This window comes from Rhea pennata, chromosome 4, assembly GCF_028389875.1.
Source record: "Rhea pennata isolate bPtePen1 chromosome 4, bPtePen1.pri, whole genome shotgun sequence".
Classification (NCBI taxonomy): Eukaryota; Metazoa; Chordata; class Aves; order Rheiformes; family Rheidae; genus Rhea; species Rhea pennata.
The window spans coordinates 48,863,528-48,889,543 of NC_084666.1; the positions used below are offsets into that span (position 1 = coordinate 48,863,528).

Genomic DNA, 26,016 nt, shown 5'->3' on the forward strand with positions numbered 1-26,016 from the left:
AATGTTTTTGTCAACAGTGTTTAATTATAGTCTATTAAAAGTGGCAGTTAAGTAAAAGGTTTAAAGCATATTGGAAAATTTAGAAAGTTATTGTGTTGCCAAAGTTTGTAGAATGTGCAGGGCATCAAGCAACAGGAGTGCCGGGGCTTTCAAAGAGTCCTAGCTGGCTCCTGTGGCACTCATGGAAGACGATGCTGTTGAGACCATGCTTTTATCCACATCTCAGCTAGTTTTAAAATGCTTTGCATAGGTATGTGAACACGAGCTGTAGCCGTCCCTTTAACTGCAATGAAAATGTGCCCGATGAAATAACGAGGTACTTGTTGAACAGAGAAAATAAGGTATTTAGAAAGAAATGGAAAGGACAAAGAAAGAGTTGTGGAACACGACAGGGATAAAACACTGAAGGTAAAAGTAAAAAAAAAAAAAAAAAAAAAAAATCTTAGAGAATAAGTTTTATTGAGGGGAAAAAAGGAGTGAGTTAGAAAGCAAAAAGAATACAAATTTATAATGAAAATTGGTAGATAAATTAATATAGAAATATAAAAGGTTAAAGAAAGAAAGATAGCTTGGGATCTAGAGCTAACAGGAGGTCATTGGGAGTGGGAAGCAAGCAGGAAGTACCCTGAATGTGGTAAATAATTTCCCAAAGGCAAAACAAACTTTTAATTCATTTTTAAATTCATTATAGAGGAGAGAAAATTCTAAATTTTTGCTTCAGAGAAGGATTTAGATGTTACCTATGCTATTAGCACACTCCTTAATAATAATAGTAATAAATTGTTGTCTTTTTGAGCAATTGCCATACACAGCCTTTGCGTGCAGCAGCAAAGCCTGTTGTTTGGGAAATTATATGATCAGATGACTAGAGCTATGGACTTATAAAGGTGATAGACCCTGGAACTGGACTGAATTTTGGGAAATTCTGAGCGTTTGATATCTGAAATGCAAACCCTGAGCATTTGCTGTATAAAGTGAAAGGGTAATACTCATATGCAAGTTCTATATTTTTTCTGTGGCTTTTATAGGCTTATGCTGCCTTACTCATAAATCTTAGCAGTAGGAATTGAGTTTATTAGTTTGCTGTGGTCGGACTGGACTGGTTTAAGCAGAGCTGAGGAAGCTAATTATCAAATGTTGCAGCTAGCTCGAACAATAAGTAACTAGTTAGTGCAGGAGGGACTTAGTGGAGCTGCAAGGGGGGTGGGCGAAGTGGGCACGCGGTTGCCTCCGGATTGCGCATTCGAGGGACTGCCCTAATCTGTTTCCCAGGTTGTTCTAACCAGTTCAGGAGCAGTAAAACAAGGTTATGTAATTGACATGTGATGTAGCCTAAAATAGTGACTGCAAACATAGGCTGCTGTTGCTGGGCAGTTGTCAACTGCTAAAAAAAAAAAAAAAAAAAAAAAAAAAAAAAAAAAAAAAAAATCCTTCGACTGTGTAACAAATGGACCTCTTAAATGAAAATGCAGTTCTGATTTCCACTAAACAGCATGTGTTTTACTTTTGGTTTTTTTAATTGCAAGAAGCAGAGACTTTGTGAAGACTGAAATTTTAGAAGAAATTCATCTTACCATATTTCTAATGCTGATTTGTTTGAGAGGACCTATTGTGAAATAAAAGCCTCAGGTATATGCAATTTGTTTCTTGAAAATGTGATAGAACTCCTATGAAACAGCAGATTCTTTTTTATGTATGGAAAATTGCCATGGCAAGTTTTAGCAGTAATTGTATTTATATACTGATTTATAAAAAGATAGAAGTAATATGTTTCTATTAATTAAAAGAACATACAAAGGATTACAGTAGTAATATTAATTTCACAAAATACGTGCAGGTTTCCGAGCTGGATAAGAAGAACACATCACATAGCTCAGAGAGCACAGATGAGAGGTTAAAACATGCAGATTATGTGATTCCTTACTGTGGGAGGCAAATTCTTTCCTTAGGAGTATACCAGAAAGCAGAAAATCCTAGTTCAGTTTGCTGGCTAGAATATTCTCTAGGTGAGAGGCTTCCTTCCTCCTAAGGATTGTCTGCAGCATGTTTGCTTTCTGTTTCCTTCAGCTGCGTACCCCACATCCGAACGGTTGCAGAAACCAGGCTGGTGCCATTAGACAGCCGAAGCAGTAAAGGGAAAAGGCAGGGATGTTCCCGTTTGAGCAGTAAATAACACTTATTAGTGGAAGTGGGGGAATCTTAGTACAGAATTGCAGCCATTCAACTCAGGTTTTTTCTCTCCCTCGTTTACTAGTGAAATCAAGAGTAATTTCATTAAAATGGGTGGTTAGACTAGTATATACTGAAGTGAGCAGTAGGAGAAGGTTTTAATGGAGTTGGCTGTGCTAAGGAGGCCTTAATAGCATTTAACAGCCCGAATGGGTGGCAATAATTACTCAAAAGACGTTGCCTTACACATGTTATTGTTTTTGTGAAGGTAATTTTCCCGCTTAGGAAATACGGAGAAAAGTAAGTCCTTGTTCCAGTCCAGAAGCTGCAAAAGGTACCATCTTCATAGTTCTGCAAGGTAGACGTTGGAGATGAATTCCAGCTTTTTTCTTCTTAAATCTTGGGAAAAAGCTTGATGATTCTGGCATTGTGCAGGGAGAAGACCACTTTGCCTGTCATTTTGTGAGTCAAAGAATTAATTCTGTTTGTGGAGGAAGGAGGGAAGTTTGTGAATTTTACGTGCATTTCGATATGCTTTCATGAGGTGCTATTTTAAAAGTTGAGCTTTTTCAAAGTTTTCTCTGCTTTATGTGGTCCTTAGCTATCACTTCTGTTTTCTCACTTTCCCATGCCTTTGCGAGGCTTCCTCGCTCCCGTCTTTGTTTGGAGACCCAAAGCATGCTACTCTTCCAGCCGTTGTACCCAGAGTGGCTTTTGGACTTTTCCCTCGCCCTTCCTGAGGGATGGGGCAGCGGAACGTGCGACTCTATCGGAGGAAGAAGAGAGCTGGCTCCTCGGTAAGGGCAGGTGCTTTTCCCCAGCACAAAGTGGGGACAAAGCGTGCGGCTGCGCGGCAGGAGCGGAGCACGACTCTGAGTCAGCCCCGCAATGCGATTGCCGAAGGACAAAGCTGGTTCTGGATTGCGTTAGCAGGAGCGTTGTGTGCAAGGTGCAGGAAGTAACAATTTTATTTTACTTAGTGATGGTGATACTCAGCTAGAAAAGCGAGTCCAGTTTTCGTCACTAAGCTTTATGAAAGGGATCAGAAAAGAATAATGACGATAGATTTAGAAAACATGACCTGTGAGGAAAGACTGAGAGAACTGGATTTGTTTAGTCTGGCTAAGAGATGGGGAACGTAAATCTTTCAGTAAGCGTACGGTTGTTGTAAGGCAGGTGGTGATCTATTGCTTTACGATGGGAGGGGAGTGCTAACATCACTTTGGTAGCAAAACATCCCGGTTTAAGTTAAAAGTAAAGTGAAGAAAACCCCTAACTTGAAGGCTAGCGAAGCAGTAAGGTATGTTTTGTAGAAAAATTGCAGAATCTGTTTCCTTAGAAGGTTTTAAAACAAGTTTTGGGGGGGGGGGGGGGGGGGGAAAGTACTTGTCTGGACTGTTTGAATGGCTTTAACTTGCTTCTGTTGGGGGGCTTGAATTAAACAATCTTTTGCAATCTTTTCCAGCCTTATGCTTTTATTTCTCTGTTTTATCAACTTTGTTTTACAAAATTTAACATTTCCTGAACATGATAGGAGTTGCTATTTTAGCAAGAGAGCAGAAATGAAGAAGAATCATTAATTACTTGCAGTTCCTGACTTAGACTTTAAAAAACTAAAAAAAAATAATAGTGATTTTTAGGAGAAAGACTGAACATATGGAATATTTCACAAACTTCTGTAATTTACAATTTTTTTCTCAGTAATGAAAATATTACTGGCAAGAAATTTTTAGACCCGATTTCTATTTCAGATTTACATGTATGGAGATATCATGGCCCCTTGAAGAGAGCAGCAGCACTTTGCGTGCATACATGAGCTCATGTTTGCACATCAATTTCTAGGACTGGTAGCTCAATTATTGTGCTGGTTTTTTTAAATGGGGAAAGGCACAATTTCCACTGCAGGTAGCAGTCTCAATGTGGCAGTAATTCAGACACCCGGTAACAACTGCTCTTTTTCTCCCCTCCTTTATTGCTGAATTTTGTTGTTCAAGATAGAGTAATGAGAGCAAAGACTGCATTTCGTGAAAACTTCCTCCTTGTTTTCTGTCATAAGCCTATCATATCAGGGAATTAATGAATCTGAAAATGTCTTAAACTCCCTCACCTGTGAAAAATCTTATGTGGGCTCCACATCAGTATGTGCCATTCTGTGGTAGGTAGTGACACACTAAGCTACTCTGACTATGACAGATCTTTATTTGTATTATTGCATAGTATCTATTAATTATTGACTTTGAACAGGAAATTTTCCTGGCATCTTTTGTTACTGTTTATTTTGGATTGAACAGGATTTACCTTATATTTATGATGGCATATGTAAAAATCACTTTCTTCTTAAAGCATTAGCACATTGGAGATGAGAATTTGATATCTACTCCATCAAGTGACTTTCTGGGCCACTTTTGAATAATTAAACTAGATTAAAAAAAAAAAGCAGCTGGATTAAGCTAACCACAAGCTATATACAACTTCTTAAAAGAATTAAAATCTGGCCACCACAGAAACAACAGCCCCTTTGCAGGATGATCTACATCACTACCACAAGATGGTCAAGACCCCGGGGGGTTTTAAGAGAGTTGCATTAGTTTCAGGTGCGGAGATTTCTGTTTTGATTCTGAAGTTCAAAGGGATGTGTTAGGATAAATCATGACATGTAAATGGGAGATGGTTTCATTGACGAAAGATACTTCCCTTTGCAATAATATTCATTATGAGTACCTTCTCTCTACTGACTTATATTGCAGCATTAATTTTAATTGAAACAAATTATGTTTTGATTGTGTGAAATCTGAAGCTAGTTTCTTTATGATAGACGATAGAATAGAATTCTTAACTGAAAAGTTATTGTCCTTCAGTATTACGTAGCTGTACTATACCCAGGGGAGTTCTCTAAATGCTGATTTATTCTGTTTTTTAAGGGTATTTAAGTTATTTTCACTGAAGGAAGTAAAATGATTTAAGATGTCTATATTTTATTTATTTTTTTTAGAAATAGAAAAATACAATCTCTGATCTACAGAAGACATTTGCTTACTAGAAAAGATTTGCCTTGCTTACTAGAAAGACTACTTACAGATTTTGTACCATATGGTAGTATTTGGAGATATATGATTCAAAAACGGATGAACCTTTGCTAAATTATACTTCCTGTAAATATTTAACCTAGAATGTGTAGGCTAGAAAGTAATAATTGCAGACTACCTAAACCATTCGAAATGTGACTTACAGAAGAATTCTGTTTTAGTGGGAATATTTGTTATGCAGTCACAGTGTGATTGAATCAAATAAATATTTCCACAATATTTAAGAATGTGACCCAAGTAATCATCCTAGAATACATAAATGTTAACCTCTTTTTATTAAACTCATTAGTTTTTGAAAGCAGTAATGAAAAACGTTTACTTAACAGGTGTACAGTTTCACAGAGCAAACTGCCTTCAGGGAAATTCTGCAGTGGGGTTCATTTTGCAGCATTAGAGCTGACTTGTCATATTAATAGCCTGCACCCGCCTGTGAAAGCCTAAAAATGGTATTGCAGTACTCTGTGATGTACAAAGGACATTGTATGAGCGCTGAACAATCGTACTTGTGTTTCTAGGAGAAAATAACCATTTCTCTCCTCTATCCCCAAAAGATGTTATAAAAATCCAGGTACCAGTGTTTTTAATGGTATATACACCATCTTTATACTGTATAGCATTGCTTTAAACACTCTGTCTTCCACCTTAATTTTGTGCTCACCTTTAGAAGATATGTGTGCTTAAGTCAGTACAAAGTAAAAATGTAAATAGGAAGAATAAAATACTTTTTATTTCTTGTTATAGATCTATTTTTATACAGATAACTGTACACTAAGTGCTGTGTGATAAGCAGGTTTTTATTTTGTGATCAGCTGAGAATTTTTCTTCTTACTGTTTTAGCAGGCATATTTAAAGATCAGCTAATAGATATTGATGCTGTCATTATACTATGCACCTTGATTTATTTTATGTCTGGCATAATTTCATGAGCTCATGTACATGAATTATTGTCCCTAAGTTTTATTTCTTTTCGTCTGTGTCACGCTTCCTACTAAGGACTAAAGACCCTGAGCAGAAACTCTGATTTGCCAATCTGCTTGCTGTTAGCCACATAATGCATCATCTTCCTCCCAGTGTGTTTGTGGGGTTTGAGTGAGTGAAGTGTTGCTATAACAAGATTGGTTCTCTTTGTGCAAGATGCACAGCAAAGAAATGCAAGAAATAACCTAAACTTCAGTGCACTGTCCAGATAGTTAACATTGGCTAAGGGTAAAAGGAAGTCAGATGCAGAGATATAAAATGACTTATCAGAAGTTTTAAGGCAAATTCCTGAAAGAGCCTAAAACAAAAACCAGGTCTCCTGTGTGTCATGAATATTTTCTTTGTCTTTCCCTAAGGAAGCATTTATGTATTACGGAAAATATCTTGGCAAACATGTTTTATACCTTTTGTTCTAAAACAGCTCTCCCTAGCTCTCTGTCTTGATCGAGTCTGCGGCTTGTCTGGCTGCTTCCCTGCACAGCTCAGCTTCCTGGGCTCAGTTTTGGGACTGCCCGCCTGCGCTTTGCCCAGGCTTCTCTGAGAGGGGGCGGCTGGCCCCTTGATGGTAGTATCTGCTGCTTGCTTTAGTGGTTGGTGTCAGCTTTATGGTGCTTGTATGATTCTTGGTTTTCTTCACATTTGTCTCATCATTCTTTGATGATCAGTGCGGGAGTCTCTCCACTACTAAGTTGGCCATTGGTGGTACCACATTGACAGTTTTGACCTCTTTTTCTCTCTCTCGCATCTTTGTTACTAAATTGCATTCAGTTTACAGAATACCACACTTCTTATCTTGTTTCTAAAATGCCTCTCTATGAGACTTGATGGTTTTATTTTACTTGCTACATAGGCCTGCAACTCACTATTGTATTTCACTTTTGACTGTTTTCCTGATTTTCAGATGATGACAGATCCTGCAATTTATCTTACAGTATGATGTACTTCTTTGAGCTGTGTTCTTTCCTTTCATCCTTCCTCTGGAAACTCATTGTTGCACTTTTTTACACAAATGCTGCAAACTGATTTTTCAGGTCTCTCTAGTCCCTGTCTGCCACCTCTAGATTGAGGCAGCTAAAATCATCATCATCTTTCACTTTTCTTGTCACATTGCATTTAACCCTTTGTGGCTTCCTTTATTCTTCCACATCAAATCCAAGTATCTTCTATGTATTTTGAATATTCTACATATTAGTGCCCTTGTCTGATACACTGCATCCATTTGCTGTGCCTGTATTTCTCCTACAATGCAAAGTTGCTTTTGAATTTTCAAGTTATTAAACATCAGCCTATTGCCTTTATGGCCATGTACGTTTTCCTTCTGCTCAATACTTTGTGTCCAATATCTGCCCTGTCTTCATATGAGTAATACTGTAGTACTGTGGTTGTGAGTTAGTCCTACTTTGTCAAACCCTTCAGAAATCTTCTGCTACAAGTTAACTGATTAAATCAGAAATGAAACACTCAGTGAACTGATTAAAGAGAACAGAGTCTATTGTGAAAGTTGACCTCTACTTTGCATTTCTGCTTTAGACTTGTGAACTCCTTTAGCATGAGAATGGCCTTCCTTTTTCTACAGAGCCTAAGAGCTGTTAGGTTGCTGTGTGATGCTGTGCATGTAAGAATATTTGAAAATGCTCAAAACCAATGTGTTTTTATGTTTAAAAAGAAAGAAAGAAAGAAAAAAGAAAAAAAAAGCTTGGAAGTCCTGCTGGGAAGAAAGAGGTGATGAGATCTCTCTGTTGAATGATGCACCAAAACTCATTTCCCAGTTTAAACAGGAGAGAGGCTCATAGGAAAATGAAGGATGGGTCACTAAGGTATTGGGAAGGCTAAAAAATGGAATTGAGAATTTCTGCATTAATAAGACACTCAAAATGACTGAAAACAAATAATGCAACGAGCAAACAGGAATTATTTAAATACATACTCTAATAATGTATTTTGGTTTTGGTTCATTCAGGGCAGCACAATTACCTGTGTGCGGGAAGGAACGACTGTATAATTGATAAGATTCGGAGGAAGAACTGCCCAGCTTGTCGATTACAGAAATGTCTGCAAGCTGGAATGAATTTAGGAGGTAAGCAAAACATTAATGGTCTGGTCTCATAATTTGATTAGGCAAAAATATTGGAAATGTGCAGTCTCATATAGTTCTGGCATCTGCACTGTCTCAGAAGTTTAGGGTGGAATTATCCTGGAGAAGTGCTTTAATAGTTAATAAAATATTGTTATTCTGAATCAGTTTTGAACATATGTGTATGTTATGGCTCAGAGAAAAAAGAAAAGTGGATGTTCTATGATAACTAATTTTAGTTGAATTTCATATAGCTCAAAGTGTTAAGACCTCAAGGATTGCGTGCTTTCTTGGTAATGAACACTCTGTAGAATATTAAAAAAAAATACACCATCATGAAAAGCAAGTTCATGTGAAGTGATACCTCTCAACTTCTTTGTTGTTCATTCAGCATTTAGATAGATTTGTTTCTGGTGCTGTCTTGATATGCAGTTATTGATGATGGTACTCCATAATTCGTATACAAAAAGAAGGCAAAAACATCTCAATTTATAAAAAGCTTTTTGAAAACTATAATATAAACAAAGCTTTTAATAGTTTTTTTCCATTGTTTTAGTTCTTCAGTTACAACATCTACACAGTGCAGTCTGTTCTTCAGAAGGCTTCTTGTTTCAGCCATCCCTCTAAGCAAACTGTACTGTAAATCACTTTTCCCCATCACTCATTTTATTTATTCCATATATGAAAAATACTGTCTGAAGGTTGGGGTTTGGATGCTTACTAAGATTCCTTCCCCTGATACTTAGAGTGCCCCTTACATTAAAATATTTGCAGTGCTTATTACATGGTCACATTTATTCCTCCAAATTGTTTTCTCTCTCACAACTTACTGAGTTTTTATCCTCCTGGACCTACTCTCCTAGTAGCCTGGCTTAGTTTTACAGACACGTTTAGCTTCTTGTCTTTCATAGGTTACGCCATGTTACGTAAAATCCTGGCTCATGCTGTCTGTCTAATAGCTTTATCTGCCCTTGAATCCTCTTTTTTTCTATCTTGTCTCCTGGCAGAAATACTCAAGTAAGCCTTTCCTCACTTGGAGGGTAGCCCTGCCTTTTTCCCCCTCTTAGGACCTCGTTAAGCTGCTCTCCAAATTGTGAGACACTGCATTGCCACCCAGCTAGTCCTAGGTCCCTTGATTCTGCTTCCTCCCCAAATTGGGGTCAAATCATGACATACTAGGGTCTGACAGCTTTTTCCCTTGTTGGTCTACGCTGTTGAATCTGGCAAAGGAAGCAGAACACCAGCTTTGTGTCATGGAGCGTAGCTTTGTAGTAGTAGCTCCTTCTTCCCAAATAGAAGATTCCCAAATTTCAACTGTGGGGCTGAAAATGTGAGTGGAACAGGCAGCCCAGCTCTGTGGGTTTCTGGAAATCTTGCTGCAGCTGTGAGCAGCTTCTGAGAACTTCTGTGCTGTATTCTGCACAGTGCAAGCAGATCTCCTGTAGGCATGTGTTCCTGTACGCGCATAGGTGTATAGTGTTTCTGCTTGCAGAATATGAGGCTGCTGTCCTGTTTGGTAGTCTTTTAAATAGAAACATTTGACACTGTATTTCTCTGATGTCATGAGTTCCTCACAGAGATTTCCAAGTATGTTTCAAAGGCTGTGTTCACGTGAAGTGGTGTGCGAGAAAATGAGGAAGAGGGAGAGGTTTGGGGGAGCTTTTTTTTCATTCATTGAAATCTTGTAAATCAAAAATACATTGAAAAATCTGCCCTTGCATTGGATCTTGATAGTCTGCTGGAAGTTGTTTATGATCAGTGATCTGCATATAATGGACTAGGAGTCTGAGTCCGCCTCTCCAAGGTACAACTGACATGGAGTTGAGCGTGGTGATTTTCTCCATATAGAGAAACCACAGTAAAACTGACATTTCTGATTTGATCCCTTTATGCCACATAAAGAAGCTAAAATGGCATAAAATGATCCTTCCAGCATGTGGGTGCAAGAGATAATAGGGAAAAGGCTGCGGACATAGATGAAGTACAGGAACGTAGACCAACTGCTTTGCATGAGGTGCAGTACAGAAAACATGTTGGAAGCCCAGGCTGATGGTTCCAGAGCGGGGTAAGGTGCAATCCAGAGATAGTATTGCAGTTTAGAGGGCCCCAAGATGTTGTCAGATGGTGCTAATGGACCTTTCAGCCCTTGAGCCAGCCCAGATCTGGTAGGAAATATAGCTTAAAGCTATTAGCTGCTTAGGCCCTCCACTTTCCCAGGTTGTGAATTTTGCTTATGGCTTTGTAGGAGGTACAACACAGCATCTCAGTCCTATTTGAGAAAACTTGTGTGTGCTGTTGCAGGGGTTTCTGATACAATGGAGATCAGCATGAGAAGGGAGGTGGTAATGACAAAAAGAGCTGTTAATGAATATTTGACAATAGTAATTTTCTTTTCTCATAGATGTCTAAGTTTTAGCATTAAAAACATTTTTCATAATTAACTTGGATATACGGCGTATATTCATATTATTAAGAACATACAGCATAGTTTGTAGTTTCGTATGTGACTGATGGTCAGCTTAGTTTTGCCAAGAACTTACACTTCTCCAATAAAAATAGACTTTTATCTGTTTCTAGTTTGTACCTATAGGCAAAATGTGCAAGTGTTTTGCTAGGCATTGTGATCAGCAAAGATTTGGGGGAAAATTAATTTATAAATGCGATTTAGTTTAAATCCTATTTACAGCATAGTACTCTATAGCTGAGTCACACTGCACAGTGCTGTGCTCTTCGTGCAGTAAATCTAATTTAGCTCTCGGCCTCCAACTCAAAGCAAAAGCAAGCACAAAAAACAAACTGCATGAAAGATGCCTATGTATTTGGTTCATGAGAAAAACAGTAAGATGTTATGCAAAGGGATCATCAGCATAGCTCAGGGCTGCAGTTTGTTGCAAGCTGTTGAAGCCATGGACCTTTCTTTCCCACTTATGGATAGTTAGAGTGATTTATTCCCTCACTTTAAAAAAAGAATCACCAGTTGATATAGAAAAAATAAAGCTTTAGAGAACAAGGTCCTCTCTCCCATGGGCTGGAAAAGAACTTGACTCTTTTGCATCCCTCCCCATCTGCAGGTCAGAATGAAAGGCCTCAGGCTCCTGCCGAGCTGCAAGTTACTGCAGTAGGATGTTTTATAAAGCACAGAGAGAACATTTTGTAATGTGAAAGTTTGCTATCATCTTCCTTCTATTACTGGAGATATTCATCTCTATAGTGGAAAAGTGGAAATCAAACAGAGTTTCCATGTTTCTTGCAGTAAATTTTTCTTCTTGCAGTAAAGTTTTCACAAACTTTCATTAATTTACTGTTTTCTTTTTCTGCTAGGCTTTTTTTTTTTCAGTTATACTCTCTCAGTATTTTTTAAAATGTTCTTTCTTTTGTTTACTCCATCGAAGGCATGTTTTGATCAGATATGTTCGGCATGCTAACAGCTTTTTCCAAAAAATAGTGTTTTGATGTGTGGCAGCATGCCATACTTTAAGCACCTTTTACAAAAACATGTGTAATTCAGTGATATAAAATACACCTTTTCAGGAAGGCTCAAACAAATTAATGTAGCAGTTTTATTGTTTACCACCTCCTTTTGTCTGTTGAAACATTGTAGTGTTCCTTCTGCTCTTATCCTCTAATGCTCTTCAGAGGATTATTCATCAAGTCAGCAAATAATTTTCCTAATTATGTTCTTTCACAATTTTTCTGTTTTGATTTTATGAGAAATATCAGCAACCTGTAATTTCTCCAAAGCTAAGGTTGCCAAATATTGAATTAATTCATCATCCTTGTTTCTAGAAAGTGCATGTGTGCGCACAGACACACATTCTTCAGCAAGTAGGACTCTCAAACTTTTTCAGGAATCATAGTTTGTTTGTTGTCTTCTTTCTAAACTCCAGTGCCATATGCTAGACTTAATTATTGGAAGAGATTCAGAGTGAGCAACTGCAGTATGAAGGTATGCTGGCCCATTTTTGGTTTATGCTCTTTTCAAGATTCTGTAATTAATTTTCAGTTAATTACGGACCAGAATGTCTTCATGAATTGTTAAGTTTCTTCCAGCATGCGTTTTGATCAGACTTGTCAAATCTCTCACTTCTACGTGAGATGTTCTAACGCGACTCCCGCTTCATGCTGCTGCGCCTTGGTCCGATACATCCCCACGGCAGCACCCGCGATTCCCGTGGCGCCGAGACCCGTCACCCCGACACCAGCGCCCAGCACGGCTTGTCATGTAACAACTGGCCACATCCAGCAAGTCAACTCGTGGCTTGCAGCAGTGACTGGCGGGCTGCACTGCAGCCGCGGTGGTGCAGAGCCAGAGTCTTAAGTCTTACTGCCTGCCCTGCTCTGAGCTGAAACCCAGAGAAGTGAACATTTTTGTATTTTGTGTCTTGAGGGGACTCTCCCGCCCCCTTTCATGGGCTTGTTAGTCCTTTCCTCTTTCATGTCACCGGGTGGCCAGGCATGCCTCTCTCTTCTGCTGTGTCACCAGGCTGGTGATGTCTGTCCCGTGTGCAGCAGGGACAAAAAGCGTTGGGAGATCTGTGCAGTGTAGGACTGCAGTGCTTGCCTGCCTTGACGCTAGCGTGAAACAGTTCCGAGACAGTGCTGGGCTCCCGCAACAGTAAGGAGCGGCTTACTAAAATACCTTTAAGATATTTAAGAGAAATAAAATAGATTTCCATTTGCAAATTACATAGTTCATCACTCTATCGGCAGAGACTGCCTGTGAAATTTGAGTCTGGGTTTTGCATACATTTACATGTGTAAGACACTTCATGCACAAGACGCCGTGTATGATTTGTAGTCTTCAGTTGCAGATATCCATATTTAGCTTTTAAACGTTAAAATATTTCAATAATCTGAAAAATAGATTAAATCAGAGTATCAGTAATAAGATATGGTATTTCACTTTTTTGTCTTGCTTACTGTTTTCCTTTTAATACTAGTAGAGATTTACAATTGTGACGTTATTTTCAGTTATTACAGCCTATATTTTGTATTATCTTTTTGCCTATCTTTTTGAGAAAAGGAAAGGGAAGATAAAAAAACACTCAGTACTAGAAAACTGAAAACTAAAAAAAAAACCCTGAAATATGACAAAAATACACCCTTTTTTGTTTTGGTTTTCTTGAAAAATTTCTACCAACTTGAAGGTTTCATAAATCTAAAAGGAAAAAAAACCTTATCTGTAAGAAACTGTAAAGCAATTTTGTGTATGTGCATGCTTAACCATTATTTTTCATTTAAACTGTAACTGTAAGGTATTTTGAAATGCCAGTTAGCTTTAACTATGTTTGTATTTGCATTTACTATGTAGCATTTTCTTCCATGGGAATCTAGTCAATTTATTTTTTAACTGGAAGATTCAGAAGAGTTTGTGTCAGTTCTTCTAAAAGACCAATGCACAACAGTGTAGTAAGTGGTGCTTGGTTTTTGTGAAGCAAAACCTCAATTTTGGAGAGAATTTTAGCTTTACAATTTATTTGTAGTATCTACCAATATCTACAATATCATTAGTATTGTTTCAAAGCATGTTCTTATGTTTCTAGGTGATACAACTTGAGAAAGCATTTGTGTTTGATAGAAATCCATCAAATTACAAGACTATGTTAAAATCTTTACTATTTCTTCTAGCAAAAAAAATGGCTACTGATTTCTTGCTTGTTGCCGTGTATATTCTGTTGAGCCCAGGTCAGCAATGTAACCTTGAGACTTCATAGTGTGCAACCACACTACCTTGTGCTGTGATTTTGTTAGGGCCTATAAATTGTCACCGGGCTGTTATTCATAAGAGCTATCAGCAGGGAAATACAGGTTGCTGCATGGAGTCTGTGTTGGTGACTCTTCAGAAAATTACCTCCTTTCTACCTAAGGGCCTGTAGTGTTTAAGAAGGTGCTATGGCTGCAGACACGACGCTACTTGGTGAATTAAAAACAAAACAAAAAAAACCAACAAAAAAAACAACAAAAAAAAACCCTTCAACCTCCTCTTCTGGATCTTGTAGGAACAAATTTGTTCAGCAGTGAGTTTCACCTGTGTATTTTGTTTATGTAGTAACATCTTTATTTCTCCTTTGGTGTCCATCTTCCTCTGTATTAATAGATACTGCTCCTCCCTGCTCCTCATGTGACACTAGCTTCTCATCTGAACCATCCTCAAGAGTAGTGCATATAACCACCAGAACAGTCAATTGCCACAACTATTAAGAAAATATTTGTGAATGATAATGCATGATTTTGAATAAGACTGGCAAAGTCATAGAGTAATCTCACAGGCATTGATTAAATACTAATATTGAAAGTCTGTGTTTGTACTTTGCGTTTTGCTAATGATTTTATATGATTTATGTTGTCAGCTTAAGAAGATACACTGCAGCAGTCCAAAAGCACACAAGTCACATGCAGAAATCCTTGGTCTTGCTTATATGCAGCTTCATGTTCTCAATCCTTCTTTGTTTTTTCAAGTTTTGCTAGTTTCAGCTCTGCCTTCTGATGAGTGCCCAGAGGCAGCAATGTTTGTCTTTCCTCTAGGAACAGCCTTTCAGGCTTTTGGCAAGGGTCTCCTGAACTCCAGACTTCCTTGTTTTATCTGCTGGACTCTCCACGGCACCATTCATGGCATTACACCCTTGGTTGCCTGCTTCGTGAAGGAGCTGCAGCTTTTCCAGTCTCCTGCTGGGAGTGCATGTCCAGCTGCCTCGTGTCACGGCACTGTGTGCAGGCTCAGTTAGGTTTTGTTGATTTGAACAGACGTAGAGGTTTCTCTTTCCTACGCTGTTCATACTTTATACTTGGTGTCTCACTTTAGTTAAGAACACAAATCTAAGAGAAGCAATCACAGTAGTTTGAGAGGAAGGTTTAGGTCTTCCCTGAAACAATGCAAAATAGTCTTCCACAGTTGTGCTGTTGTGATGTGATACCCCTGAAGTGTCATATAATACAGCCCTCACTCAGGCTCCTCCTGCCAGCCATTCATCAGCTGCCTTGCTTTGGGTGCTGCATTCCCATGAGTTTTTAATCTTTTCCATGTGTTTTTAGGGCTGCAGCTTTCACCTCCAGGATGCTCCTGGGAGAAAAGACTGTGGCTGTCTCAGACTCCCCTGGACCAAAGCAAATGCCTATTTTGCCCCTGTACACCAGTACTCCGGTTTTCTGCCTTGTGGGGCACTTGAATTTAACAGCCTATTTTGCTTAGGACTCTGAAAATAATTGCTGTTTACCTTTACAGAACATGAAGACATATAAAAGCGAACAAACCCATACTACCTCTCTTCATTTGTTCAGTCTTGTCATGCTGGAACTCTCTCTAGTCTTAGACCACAATCCTTTGGTGTTTCCAAAATTATTTTCTTGCAGCTCTTGGTGTCATTTTGTTTTTTCCGAAATTGTCAAATGTTGTGTTTCCTTCCACTGTGTTCTAAGTTCATTTCCTTTTTACTCTTCCCTGTGGTTAAGCAGAAATCCTTCCTATAAAAGCATGCCTGTGTCTCCTATTCCTCTTTCCAGAGCTACTTGTTCTCTCTGAAGGTGAAGCCTTTGTTCTGCCAGAGCCCTTCCGAAATCTCTCCCTGTGGTTTGTTTTGGTATATTTTCATTATTCAGTTCTCCTTTGCTGTGAAAAGCTGTAGAAGCAGGAGGAACTTGTCATTTTAGCTTCAACCAAGCCATTGCTTTAGAGAGTTTCCAGCTGAATAAGAAAGCGTGAACATTTTATTTGCCATATCTGACACACCTTTAGCTAAATTATGGTGTGCTCACTGTTACAGCGAGCCTGTTAAAGCATAATAGCTGTGTTTGTTAAAAACTCTCACCAGCTGTATACAACAATACTATGAACCAATTCAGAAGAGCTTAGAGCTGAAAGCTGAAGCAGTGAGAATGATGAAAATTTCAATGTCTTGAAAATTTGACTGATTAGGAGAGACTGAATTGATTGATATTGTTTAGGCAAAAGAATAGTGGTGGGAAGGGTGGAGAGAGGATACCAATGTCTTCAAATACATTAAGTGCTCTAAAGAGAAAGAGGAAATGATCTGTTTTCTATGTCTCTGAAAGGCAGGACAACAAGTGATGAGCAGCAAGGAAGACGGAGGTGAGGAAATAGAAGAGTATTTATAACCATAAGGCAATGGAAGCATGAGCATAGGTAGTCTGGGCAAGATAGGGGGTCTTTGTCTTTGAGTCTCTAAAAGTTTAGGTAAGCATTTGTCAGAAGGGATGTGGATTTGGCTTGAGCAGGAGGATGGATCGCATGACTGTCTGAGGTCTCTTTCATATGACAGTTAGTATTAGATAAAGGATGATGTTAAGACAGATAATTTGTATGGAAATAAAATACAAAACTGTTACTTCTATGTGACAAAAAGCCTTTTTATGTTTTGACATAATTTATCATAATTGTATGAGCTATTCCATGTCTTTATCCTCTGTGTGTAACATGTTTTTTGAAGAAGCAATGATACTAAAACTCTAAAACACATGTGCTTTCTCTTCTGATATTTTGTTGCTTTTTCGATTGTCTGCTAGTTTGGCATTTTACAGGTTTTAATTTGGCTGCTGAGCTGTGGTTTACTCCAGTAATGTCACAAGGAAAATTTGTTCAATCACAGATTATGCCTTAACATATCAATCTGTTGCTCTTTTCCTTGTCTTCACATAGGTACTTAGCTTCAGAATTACTTTAGTAACTCACATTTTGTTTTGAATCTTGTTTTCTCTTTCTTTTTCACCAGTTCACAACTGTATGTCTTTCTGTTTTTAGTATCTGTTCTTTAATAGTCTGAGAAGAATACCTGGCAAGAATACCTGGCTTGAAAAGCAGACTTTGGAGTTAGATGTTAGTAGAAAGAACAATGCCCAGTGGGTTGTGAAGGAAATATTGGGTAAATAATTTAAGACTTTTAGAACTACACAATAGGCAAAGAGGTGGTGTTTATTAAAGAGAAAGACAAGGTGAATAAACCTTGGTGTGTTCCTGAGCTATTTAGTTCCATACAGCTTCCTGGAAATCGGGGTGGGTGATTTGTGACTTCTGAATGAAAATTTAGATAGTTCTTTACCATCAATTACCCCTTTCCCACTCTCCTCTCCTTCTCAAATCCATGAAGTTTTCCTAACGGAAGCCTTCCTGCCTAGACACTATCCCTGCAGAAGGTGTAAAAGAAGGATGACCTTGTAGAACGTGAGCTTGCAAGACCAGTCCACCCAGAATGAAAAATAAGAGGATTTGTCAGTGAAAAATAAGAGACACTGATGCGATGCATTTCTTCTGCCTTTAAAACTATATAGTCATCAAACTTAAAGAGCTGAAAACTCTTGCGTGACTTCTGGTTCTGCACATGGACCAAGCACATCTTAGTTTTAGTCATTATTGGCATTTCATACACAGTTTCTTCACTTTCAGCAGAACTCAGACATGTATCTATCAGTTGTGAAGCAATATTCGGTCTCATGATTCAGATCATGCATATGGGCAATATTGCAAAGTTACGTTTTCTCTGGAAAGGTGGCTAATATCCTAAGTTAGTACATATGGAGTGTTTTGCTAGTGTTCAGGGTGATTTATTGAAACAGAGTAATATGGCTTTATATGTATAAGAAAATCTCTCTCTCTCTCTCTCTCTCTCTATATATATATATATATATATTTATATGTTATGAATAGTCATGAACTGGATGATGAAAAATATGGCTGATAAGACTGTGGGAGATAAACAGCCAGCTTGTATTTCACAGATAGTGGTGGTGTTCCGGGAATCACAGTAGTTGATTTCTAGAAAATGAGATAGACCAGCAGCAGTAGAATGTATTAGAATTAAAGTTGTTTGGGAGAAATCAGAGATGATGAAAACTGAGGATGTGGAAATCATGCATGTGAGGAGATGAAGTATTTCAGAAGTTTTGTTACTTGTGAAAAACAATGATGTTGATGTGATGCATTACAGCGTAACCAGGAAGACCACAAAAGGAAATGCAGCACTTACCAAGCTGAGTTCTAGTAATAGCAGTATAAGAACAAAAATGAAAAATTTAAACCATGGTTGCACACTTCTGTATGGAGTAGAAGCATGAGCTCTCAAGACACAGCATGAGAGGTGTTGCAGAAGTGTTTGCTTATTGATGTTTTTGAAATATTCTGAGAAGGCTGTTGTGTAGCTATGCTTCTAGTGTAAATACAAAGAGGGTATTTGACACCCAGTAAATGTCTCCATGACTATATCGGAGGCAACTGAGGTAACTTAGTTTAGTGATCAGAACTGAGGATGCATAAATCTCAATACACACTTAGCATTGGATATCAACAGAAATAAGCACTGGATATCAAAACAAATAAGCATTGGATATCAACAAAAATAAAAAGAGGAAGAGAAGGCTTGGACAAAGAGGGTTTGCAGAATGTTGGATTAGAATGAGTGTCTGGGGAGGGAGGATGTCGTTTGGCACAAGGCAGAAACCAGTAATTGTAGCCAAGAGAATTCAGTCTGGCATCATGGAGGAGGAGGAAGTAAAACCTACTCTCTGAAGTTTCCCTAACTTTATTTTACCCAAATTTTAGCAATAATTTCTCAAGCCTTTCTGCAGGACTTTTAGAGTTGTAGGCAACAAATGTTGCAGTTGTAGGTGACCAGTTTTTTGCATTCTTCAATGGTGGTTTGCTGTTAGTCTTTTTAAGTCTGTTTGATGAATAGGCAAAACTAGACAACGCTTAGCTCCAAAATCATTGAATTTGCCATACATTTGGAGAATGAATAAATAATCAGTAAAATATGAGTTATGGGAGCATCTGAAAAGGAGTGATTAAGATTGGCTTTCATCAAAATTATAATTTTCTTTTGTAAGCTTTTTTTAACACTTTGTTTGTTGGGTGATTTAAATATTTAGAAAATACATTTCTTTTGAAACTAATGAAGAAGCACAAGAGGGAGTTTTATACACCAAAATGTTAGCTGCAAAACTATATTATGTCAGTTTGGGATTTTATATAAAATATATGTGGGAAAATTTTTCATACTTTAGCCATTTCTCATTAAAAAGCTTTATCAAAAACAGCTTTATTTGATTTTAACAGGAAACCACTAATTGGCATTTGGTAAAAGTTGTTCCCACACAGGGAGGAGTACCCCTATGAAACTGTTATTTTTCAATTAATTATCACTTTGAGGATTGCTGAGAAACAAGCAAATGTGTTAGACATTTTCCCTGACAAGCTAAATATTCCTGTAAAACACACTTTGGAACTCAGCTTTCTTTTGTCACTTTTGTCCGTTACCTCTTCACAAGTGTCTAGCCTGAAGCTCAGCATGGCTAAAAAAGAGATCTTTCCTTCTGTCTTTTTCCCAAACCTTCCTCAGTTCCTTCTCTTCTTGATCACTGGAGACCACATCACTGTCCTGTTCATCAGACAGGTATGTAGCCTGAGCCTCATCTTTGAATCAGGCCACAAAATATACGAGGTTTGACCTGGGCTTTGATCTTAGTTTTCTAAAATACAAGTAAGACGGCTTCTCTGTAGTCTTTGCAAGGCTGCTTCTTTTACAAGTGCTATGAAGGTGTTCTTATGCCATTTCTGCAAGCAGATTGTTGTGACTCTGGATGCACGGTCCTGAACACTGTATACAAAAGATATTGCACTACAGAGGGAGATGAGTCTGTTCCAAAAGGTATGTGCAAGTGCTGTTATGAGGTGCCTGTAGGCATTTGTGTTTCACTACTCAATTTATCTAGCCATATCTATAGTAAGAAGGACATGCAAAATTCTTACTAAAGTACAATAAAAAATTCTCATTAAATGGGTGCATGATTGTTTGAAATAGTGCTTTCAAAAAGTAACTCTGAGTGGGTTACTGCCTCCCTGGAAGGGTATCTGAAGTAGGGTGGTTTGGGGTCTACAATTTCACTGATTACTTGGATAACAATATAGAGAGTGAATATATAAACTTAGAGATTAGGAAATTCTCCTAAGGATTTTTGAAGGGAGAATCAGAATTCAGAAGCATCTTCAATTTTAATGTCTGCAATCAACATGATAACCTTTTCAGTAAACTACAAGTATTGTATTTAGAGAGGAGATTTCAGGTGTGCAAGTACAAAATACCTGACAGTAGCTCTTCAGAGAACTGCAGAGAAGAAAGAGGCATGGTTGCATAATGGCTTATATGTTAAATATGCATTAGCAATCTAACATTGTTGCAAAAACAGGCAAGTCTCTTTGGTAACTAAGTCATTATTGTGCTCTGGTCAGAGCTGCCAAATGTTGGCCTGATGACTGTGTCCAGTTTTACAGAATCATAGAATCAGTAAGGTTGGAAGGGACCTCTGGAGATCATCTAGTCCAACCTCCCTGCTCAGCAGGATCACCTAGAAAATGTTAGACAGGGTTGCGTCCAGGCGGGCCTTGAAGATCTCCAGAGAAGGAGACTCCACCACCTCTCTGGGAAACCTGTGCCAGTGCTCCGTCACTCTCACAGGGAAGAAATTCCCCCTCACGTTCAGGCAGAACTTCCTATGGTTCAATTTCTGCCCATTGCCTCTTGTCCTGTCCCATGGGACAACTGAAAAGAATTTGTCCCCATCCCCTTGACACCCTCACTTCGGGTACTTATACACATTGATGAGATCCCCCCTCAGTCTTCTCTTCCCCAGGCTGAACAGGCCCAGCTCTCACAGCCGTTCCTCCTAGGGCAGATGCTCCAGCCCTCTGATCATCCTCATAGCAAAGCCCTCTGCTGGACTCTCTCCAGTAGCTCCATGTCTCTCTTGTACTGGGGAGCCCAGAACTGGACACAGTACTCGAGATGAGGCTTCCCCAGGGCTGAGTAGAGGGGCAGGATCACCTCCCTTGACCTGCTGGCAACACTCTTCCCAGTGCACCCCAGGAGACCATTGGCCTTCTTGGCCACAAGGGCACATTGTTGGCTTATGGTCAACTTGTCATCCACCAGCACTCCCAGGTCCTTCTCTGCAGAGCTGCTCTCCAGCAGGTCAGCCCCCAGCCTTTACTGGTGCCTAGGGTTATTTCTCCCTAGGTGCAGGACTCTGCACTTGCCCTTGTTGAACCTCAGGAGGTTCCTCTCCACCCAGCTCTCCAGCGTGTCCAGGTCTCTCTGAATGGCAGCACAGACCTCAGGTCTATCAGCCGCTCCTCCCAGCTTGGTATCATCAGCAAACTTGCTGAGGAGGCACTCTGCCCCCTCATCCAGGTCATTGATGAAGAAGTTGAACAGGATGGGACCCAGTACTGAGCCCTGGGGGATGACACTAGCCACAGGCCTCCAATGAGACTCCACGCCACTGATGACGACCCTCTGAGCTCTGCCTTTCAGCCAGTTCTCAATCCACCTCACTGTCCACTCATCTAGCCCACACTTCCTGAGCTTGTCTAGGAGGATGTTATGGGAAATGGTGTCCAAAGCCTTGCTGAAGTCCAGGTACCCAACGTCCACTGCTCTCCCCTCATCTCCCCAGCCAGTCATTCCATCAGAGAAGGCTAGCAGATTGGTTAAGCAGGATTTACCCTTGGTGAATCCATGCTGGCTACTCCTGATCACCTTCTTTTCCTCCATATGCCTGGAGATGACATCCAGAGTGAGCTGTTCCATCACCTTTCCAGGGATTGAGGTGAGGCTGACTGGCCTATAGTTGCCTGAGTCCTCCTCCTTGCCCTTTTTGAAGACTGGAGTGACATTGGCTTTCTTCCAGTCCTCAGGCACCTCTCCAGTTCTCCAGGATGTTTCAAAGATGGTGGAGAGCGGCCTGGCAACAACATCCACCAGCTCCCTCAGTACCCGTGGGTGCATCCCATCTGGGCCCATGGATTTGTGGATGTCTAGCCTGCCCAGGAGGTCTCTAATCCTGTCCTCCTCAGCCAAGGAAAGTCTTCCCTTCTCCAGACTTTCTCCCTCACGTCCAGGTTCTGGGATTCCTGGGGCTGCCCTTAGCAGTGAAGGCTGAAGCAAAGGCGGCATTCAGTAATTCTGCCTTCTCTGTATCCCTTGTCACCAGGGCCCCCGCCCCATTCATTTTCCCTAGTCCTCCTCTTGCTGCTGATGTATTTGAAGAAGCCCTTCCTGTTGTCCGTAACATCCCTTGCCATTTTCAAGCGTTTCAAGCATTCCCTGTCACAGTCATGGGGCTGAGGAATCTCACAAATGTCATGTGTGTTCTTGTGCCAATTGATAGGATTAGCGATAATTGTGCCGTTCCTGGTAGACACACGTCTCATCTGTTCTTGAAGATCTTTGGTGTTGAAGTTTCTGCTGTTGCCCCTGATAATTTGTTACAGTTTTTCACTGACTTTACATTTAGAAGGGTTTTCCTAATACCTAAACTGAATCTTCCTTCCTGAAATTTCATGCCATGTGCCTTAGGAAAGGTGTATTTATAGTAGAGACAATCCAAGAACGAGTAACGATAATAAGAAGCTTAGGAAAAAATTAAGAGTAGAAGAAACTGGATGTGTTTAAGTGTAGAAGAGGGAAAGATACTAAGGACATGATACCAGTCTTTCAGTACATGAAGTGGTATAAAAGAAGGGAGAGAAATGATAAGTTGTTCTTCATGGCCACTGGGAGAAAGATGATGAGAAACCATGAAATCAGTAATCGGGGAAAAAAGGATGTGAATATCCCCATATTGGGGAAAAAATGAGTGGTTAAGTGTTAGAGAAAAATGAGGGATATTCCAGATAAATAACGTAGTGGGATGGCCAGTGCATAGTTGAAGCTGCTCAAAGCAAGAGGAGACATTGCTATGCATACGTTGTCTCTGCTCTACAGTGCTTTACTGGGAAGCATTACTCTGCACTCTGCATGAGAACCTCTTCCAAGCAAAACAAGATGCACGTATCTTTGAAATTGTCATATAAGCAAGCAAAGTAACAAACAATAAAATGAGTTTTATTATTTAAATCAAACTAAATCAAGATTCAAAACATGTTGAATGCATGCAATGAAAAAGATGTAAATAATGTAGATTAAAACATACTTTAGGAGCTTTTTCCCTCTTCTGTTCTTTATCCTCCTTTCTGGTATATTGAATGTGAATTAAGAGCAAGAATTGTATTTATAGATATGCTTGGATCTTTACAGATCCAAAGACAATATTTGGCCAAATATCCAATATTGGCCAAAGGCAAATAAAATGTGACATATCCATAGATCAAGTGTTTATTCTGTGTCTTCAAATTGTCCAGTCCTGTCAGATGGAAGTGATGTTATTAAATTAGTAAGCAGTTGTGAATGATGTTGGAAATGCCGAATTATGCTATTATTGCAGTTATGCCTACCTTTTTGTTTTACTGAATTCAACCTCTGGCTTTGATCTTTTTCTCCAGTAGAAGCTATGTTACGTTTGCTTTTGCTGGTGTAGATAAGAAATTTTTCATTACTTTGTTAATAAAACTAAAAATCTACCTGTATATTGATTTCTCAGACTTTTAAGTATGAGAAACTTATAAGTATGAGTATGAGTACTTTTAAGGGGTATCATTTTCTACTTTCTGTCTCTGCTGGCTTCAAACTGTCAGAAAAAGCTTTTACAATTGGTTTAACTGGGCAGGACCTTTATTTTCTCTCCTTCCAACATAGGCCCTGAATATCTGGCAGCTGCAGCCTCCTTTCTTAGTATATTTGGATAAACTACTTGGTTTCTTCAACATATACCAAAAGCCTCAGCAGAAACCACTCTGGAAGGGCCACCGTTTTGTGCAGTGTGCCCTACATGATAAAGCTAAGGAATGTTGCACTCCCCTTTTGAGGCCCTGTTAACCTGTCCTCTGTCTACTTCAGCTGTTGCCTTGTCACCTTGCTCTGTCTACTCAAACTGGGGACACCCAGCTCGCATGCGCGTCTCTCCCAGATCTGTGCCTAGGCCTTCCTTCGCACCCTTGGGACAGTGTCTCAAGCTCAGGTTTAGAGGTTCTTCATCTTCTGCTGCCACCAGCTGCCGGTAATCAGTTTAAGGAAGCTTTAAGATCATGTCTTTGTTGTTCCCTTTTTTCATTTCCTGAAGGATAAAAAGTGCATGCATGAATGCACTTTGTAGAATTAATGGGATGACTTTCAAGATCTTGTTTACATTATTGCTTTTCACTTTATCCCATGAATTTGTTGTGTGTGTATGTATATATGTATAAAGTCTCTAATATTATCTAGAAATTTCACAGTGAAATCTCATGCCCATTGTGCTAGACATTGAAGTGAAAAAAATGTCTGTACCAAGATAGCTCAAAATTTTCATATATGTCAAGCTATAACAGATTTGGGGGAAGGGAAGCAGACTATTCGTGATAGTGGTAAAATAGCTAATGAGAACAGATGTCAGCTTGCTCACGTAAGTGAGGCAAAGGCATCAGGCAAATGTGATGAAAAGATTCAAAGAAGAAAAAATTGGCATTTTGATGGAGCCCTTATCTATACAAAGGCAGAAGCAAGTAAGAAAGTGTGTATGTTTGGGGAGGGCTTAGAGGAAAGTATACCCAAAGGCTGCTGTGGCTGGCTGCACTGAGAGGAGAGTCGACAGCTTGATCTTTTGGTACCTCTCACGCACTGAGCAACATCGCTAACTTCTGGAGGGGAGAAGCAAGAGGCAACAGAGGGATGTGCAGGAAGCTCTGAAACATTCCAGCTTCTTTCAAATGATTAAGTCTAGGCTTTCTGCTAAAGCATAAGGCTGACACTGCAGTAAGTGGGAAAGAAAACTACCTTACAGTTTTAACACAGCTTAAGGCTGTGTTAAAGTGATTTTAGTCCAGCAGCTGAGTCTTGCTCGACGCTGCTGTAGGAATTCCCCTGCCCCTTTCTAGGTGGATGGCATTAATGTTAAGGGTGACAAACACACACGCTTCTGTTTTTGGCTTGCTGTCATTGAGGTCTTCCAAGTGGTTGGAACACGATGTGGTTTTGAGGAATCTGCAGGCTTTTCTTTGAACATGCTGGACACAGGTCTGCTCATACAAAACCCAGGTAAAAGTGTGCCTATCCCTTCCAGGGGAATAAGCACTGCTATTTTAAGTCAGACTCGTAGCTCATTATGCCATATACTATTAGTATACTCCATTAGACTATAATTTATTGTTAGAGCTACAGGGAACATCTGTTGGATGTGCTTTTTTAAAGTCTAACTGTATGTTATTTTTCAGATAGTTCACTTAGCTTCTTTTTTATGTGTGTGTGGTGTACAAGACATTCTAAAATACATATTCAAAAAAATTTATCAGATAATTACAGTGTTAGCCTGAGGTATATTTGCAGTGCATCTTTCACTATTGTTTGTTTTCCTTCAACTGCTACTCTGTCACAGATGATTTTAAAGTACAGGGGTTATGGTAGTGTTTCCTGGCTCTAATACACACTGAACACCAGATGCAAGAAACCCTGCAGTTAGAGATAATACGCAGTCCCTGGCTGTGCTGCCATCTCAGCCAAAGTCTTGTCCTGCCCCCAAATACTCAACAGGCTTAAGCTGTGCAGTATGAAATTTTGTATTTCTTGCAGAACACATTTTCACAGCCTCTGAGAAGTGCATGTATTTCAGTTATCCAGCATGTCCCCAGTAATGAACTGGTTAACATGCAAAAAGAGAAGAGCTTTTCTGACGTTCTGAGTGCTGGGCACTGACAGCAGGTCTTGGCATAGCTGTGGCTGCACCCGAACGCAGGGACCTGCTGGGTGGCCGCAGGGCCTGGGTGCTGGCCGGGAGCTCCATGCGCCCCCATAC

At 39.5% G+C, this 26,016-nt stretch overlaps 1 protein-coding gene across 2 annotated transcripts in view; it reads left to right on the plus strand.

The window, feature by feature from the left end:
• The window catches only part of NR3C2 (nuclear receptor subfamily 3 group C member 2), a 222,757-nt gene that overhangs the window by 153,522 nt on the left and 43,219 nt on the right, over nucleotides 1-26,016 (plus strand). For both annotated transcript variants that reach the window (XM_062573876.1, XM_062573877.1), the window contains exon 4: nucleotides 8,194-8,310. In XM_062573876.1, coding sequence (XP_062429860.1) covers nucleotides 8,194-8,310 — 117 coding nt within the window. The remainder of the gene's footprint in view (nucleotides 1-8,193; nucleotides 8,311-26,016) is intronic.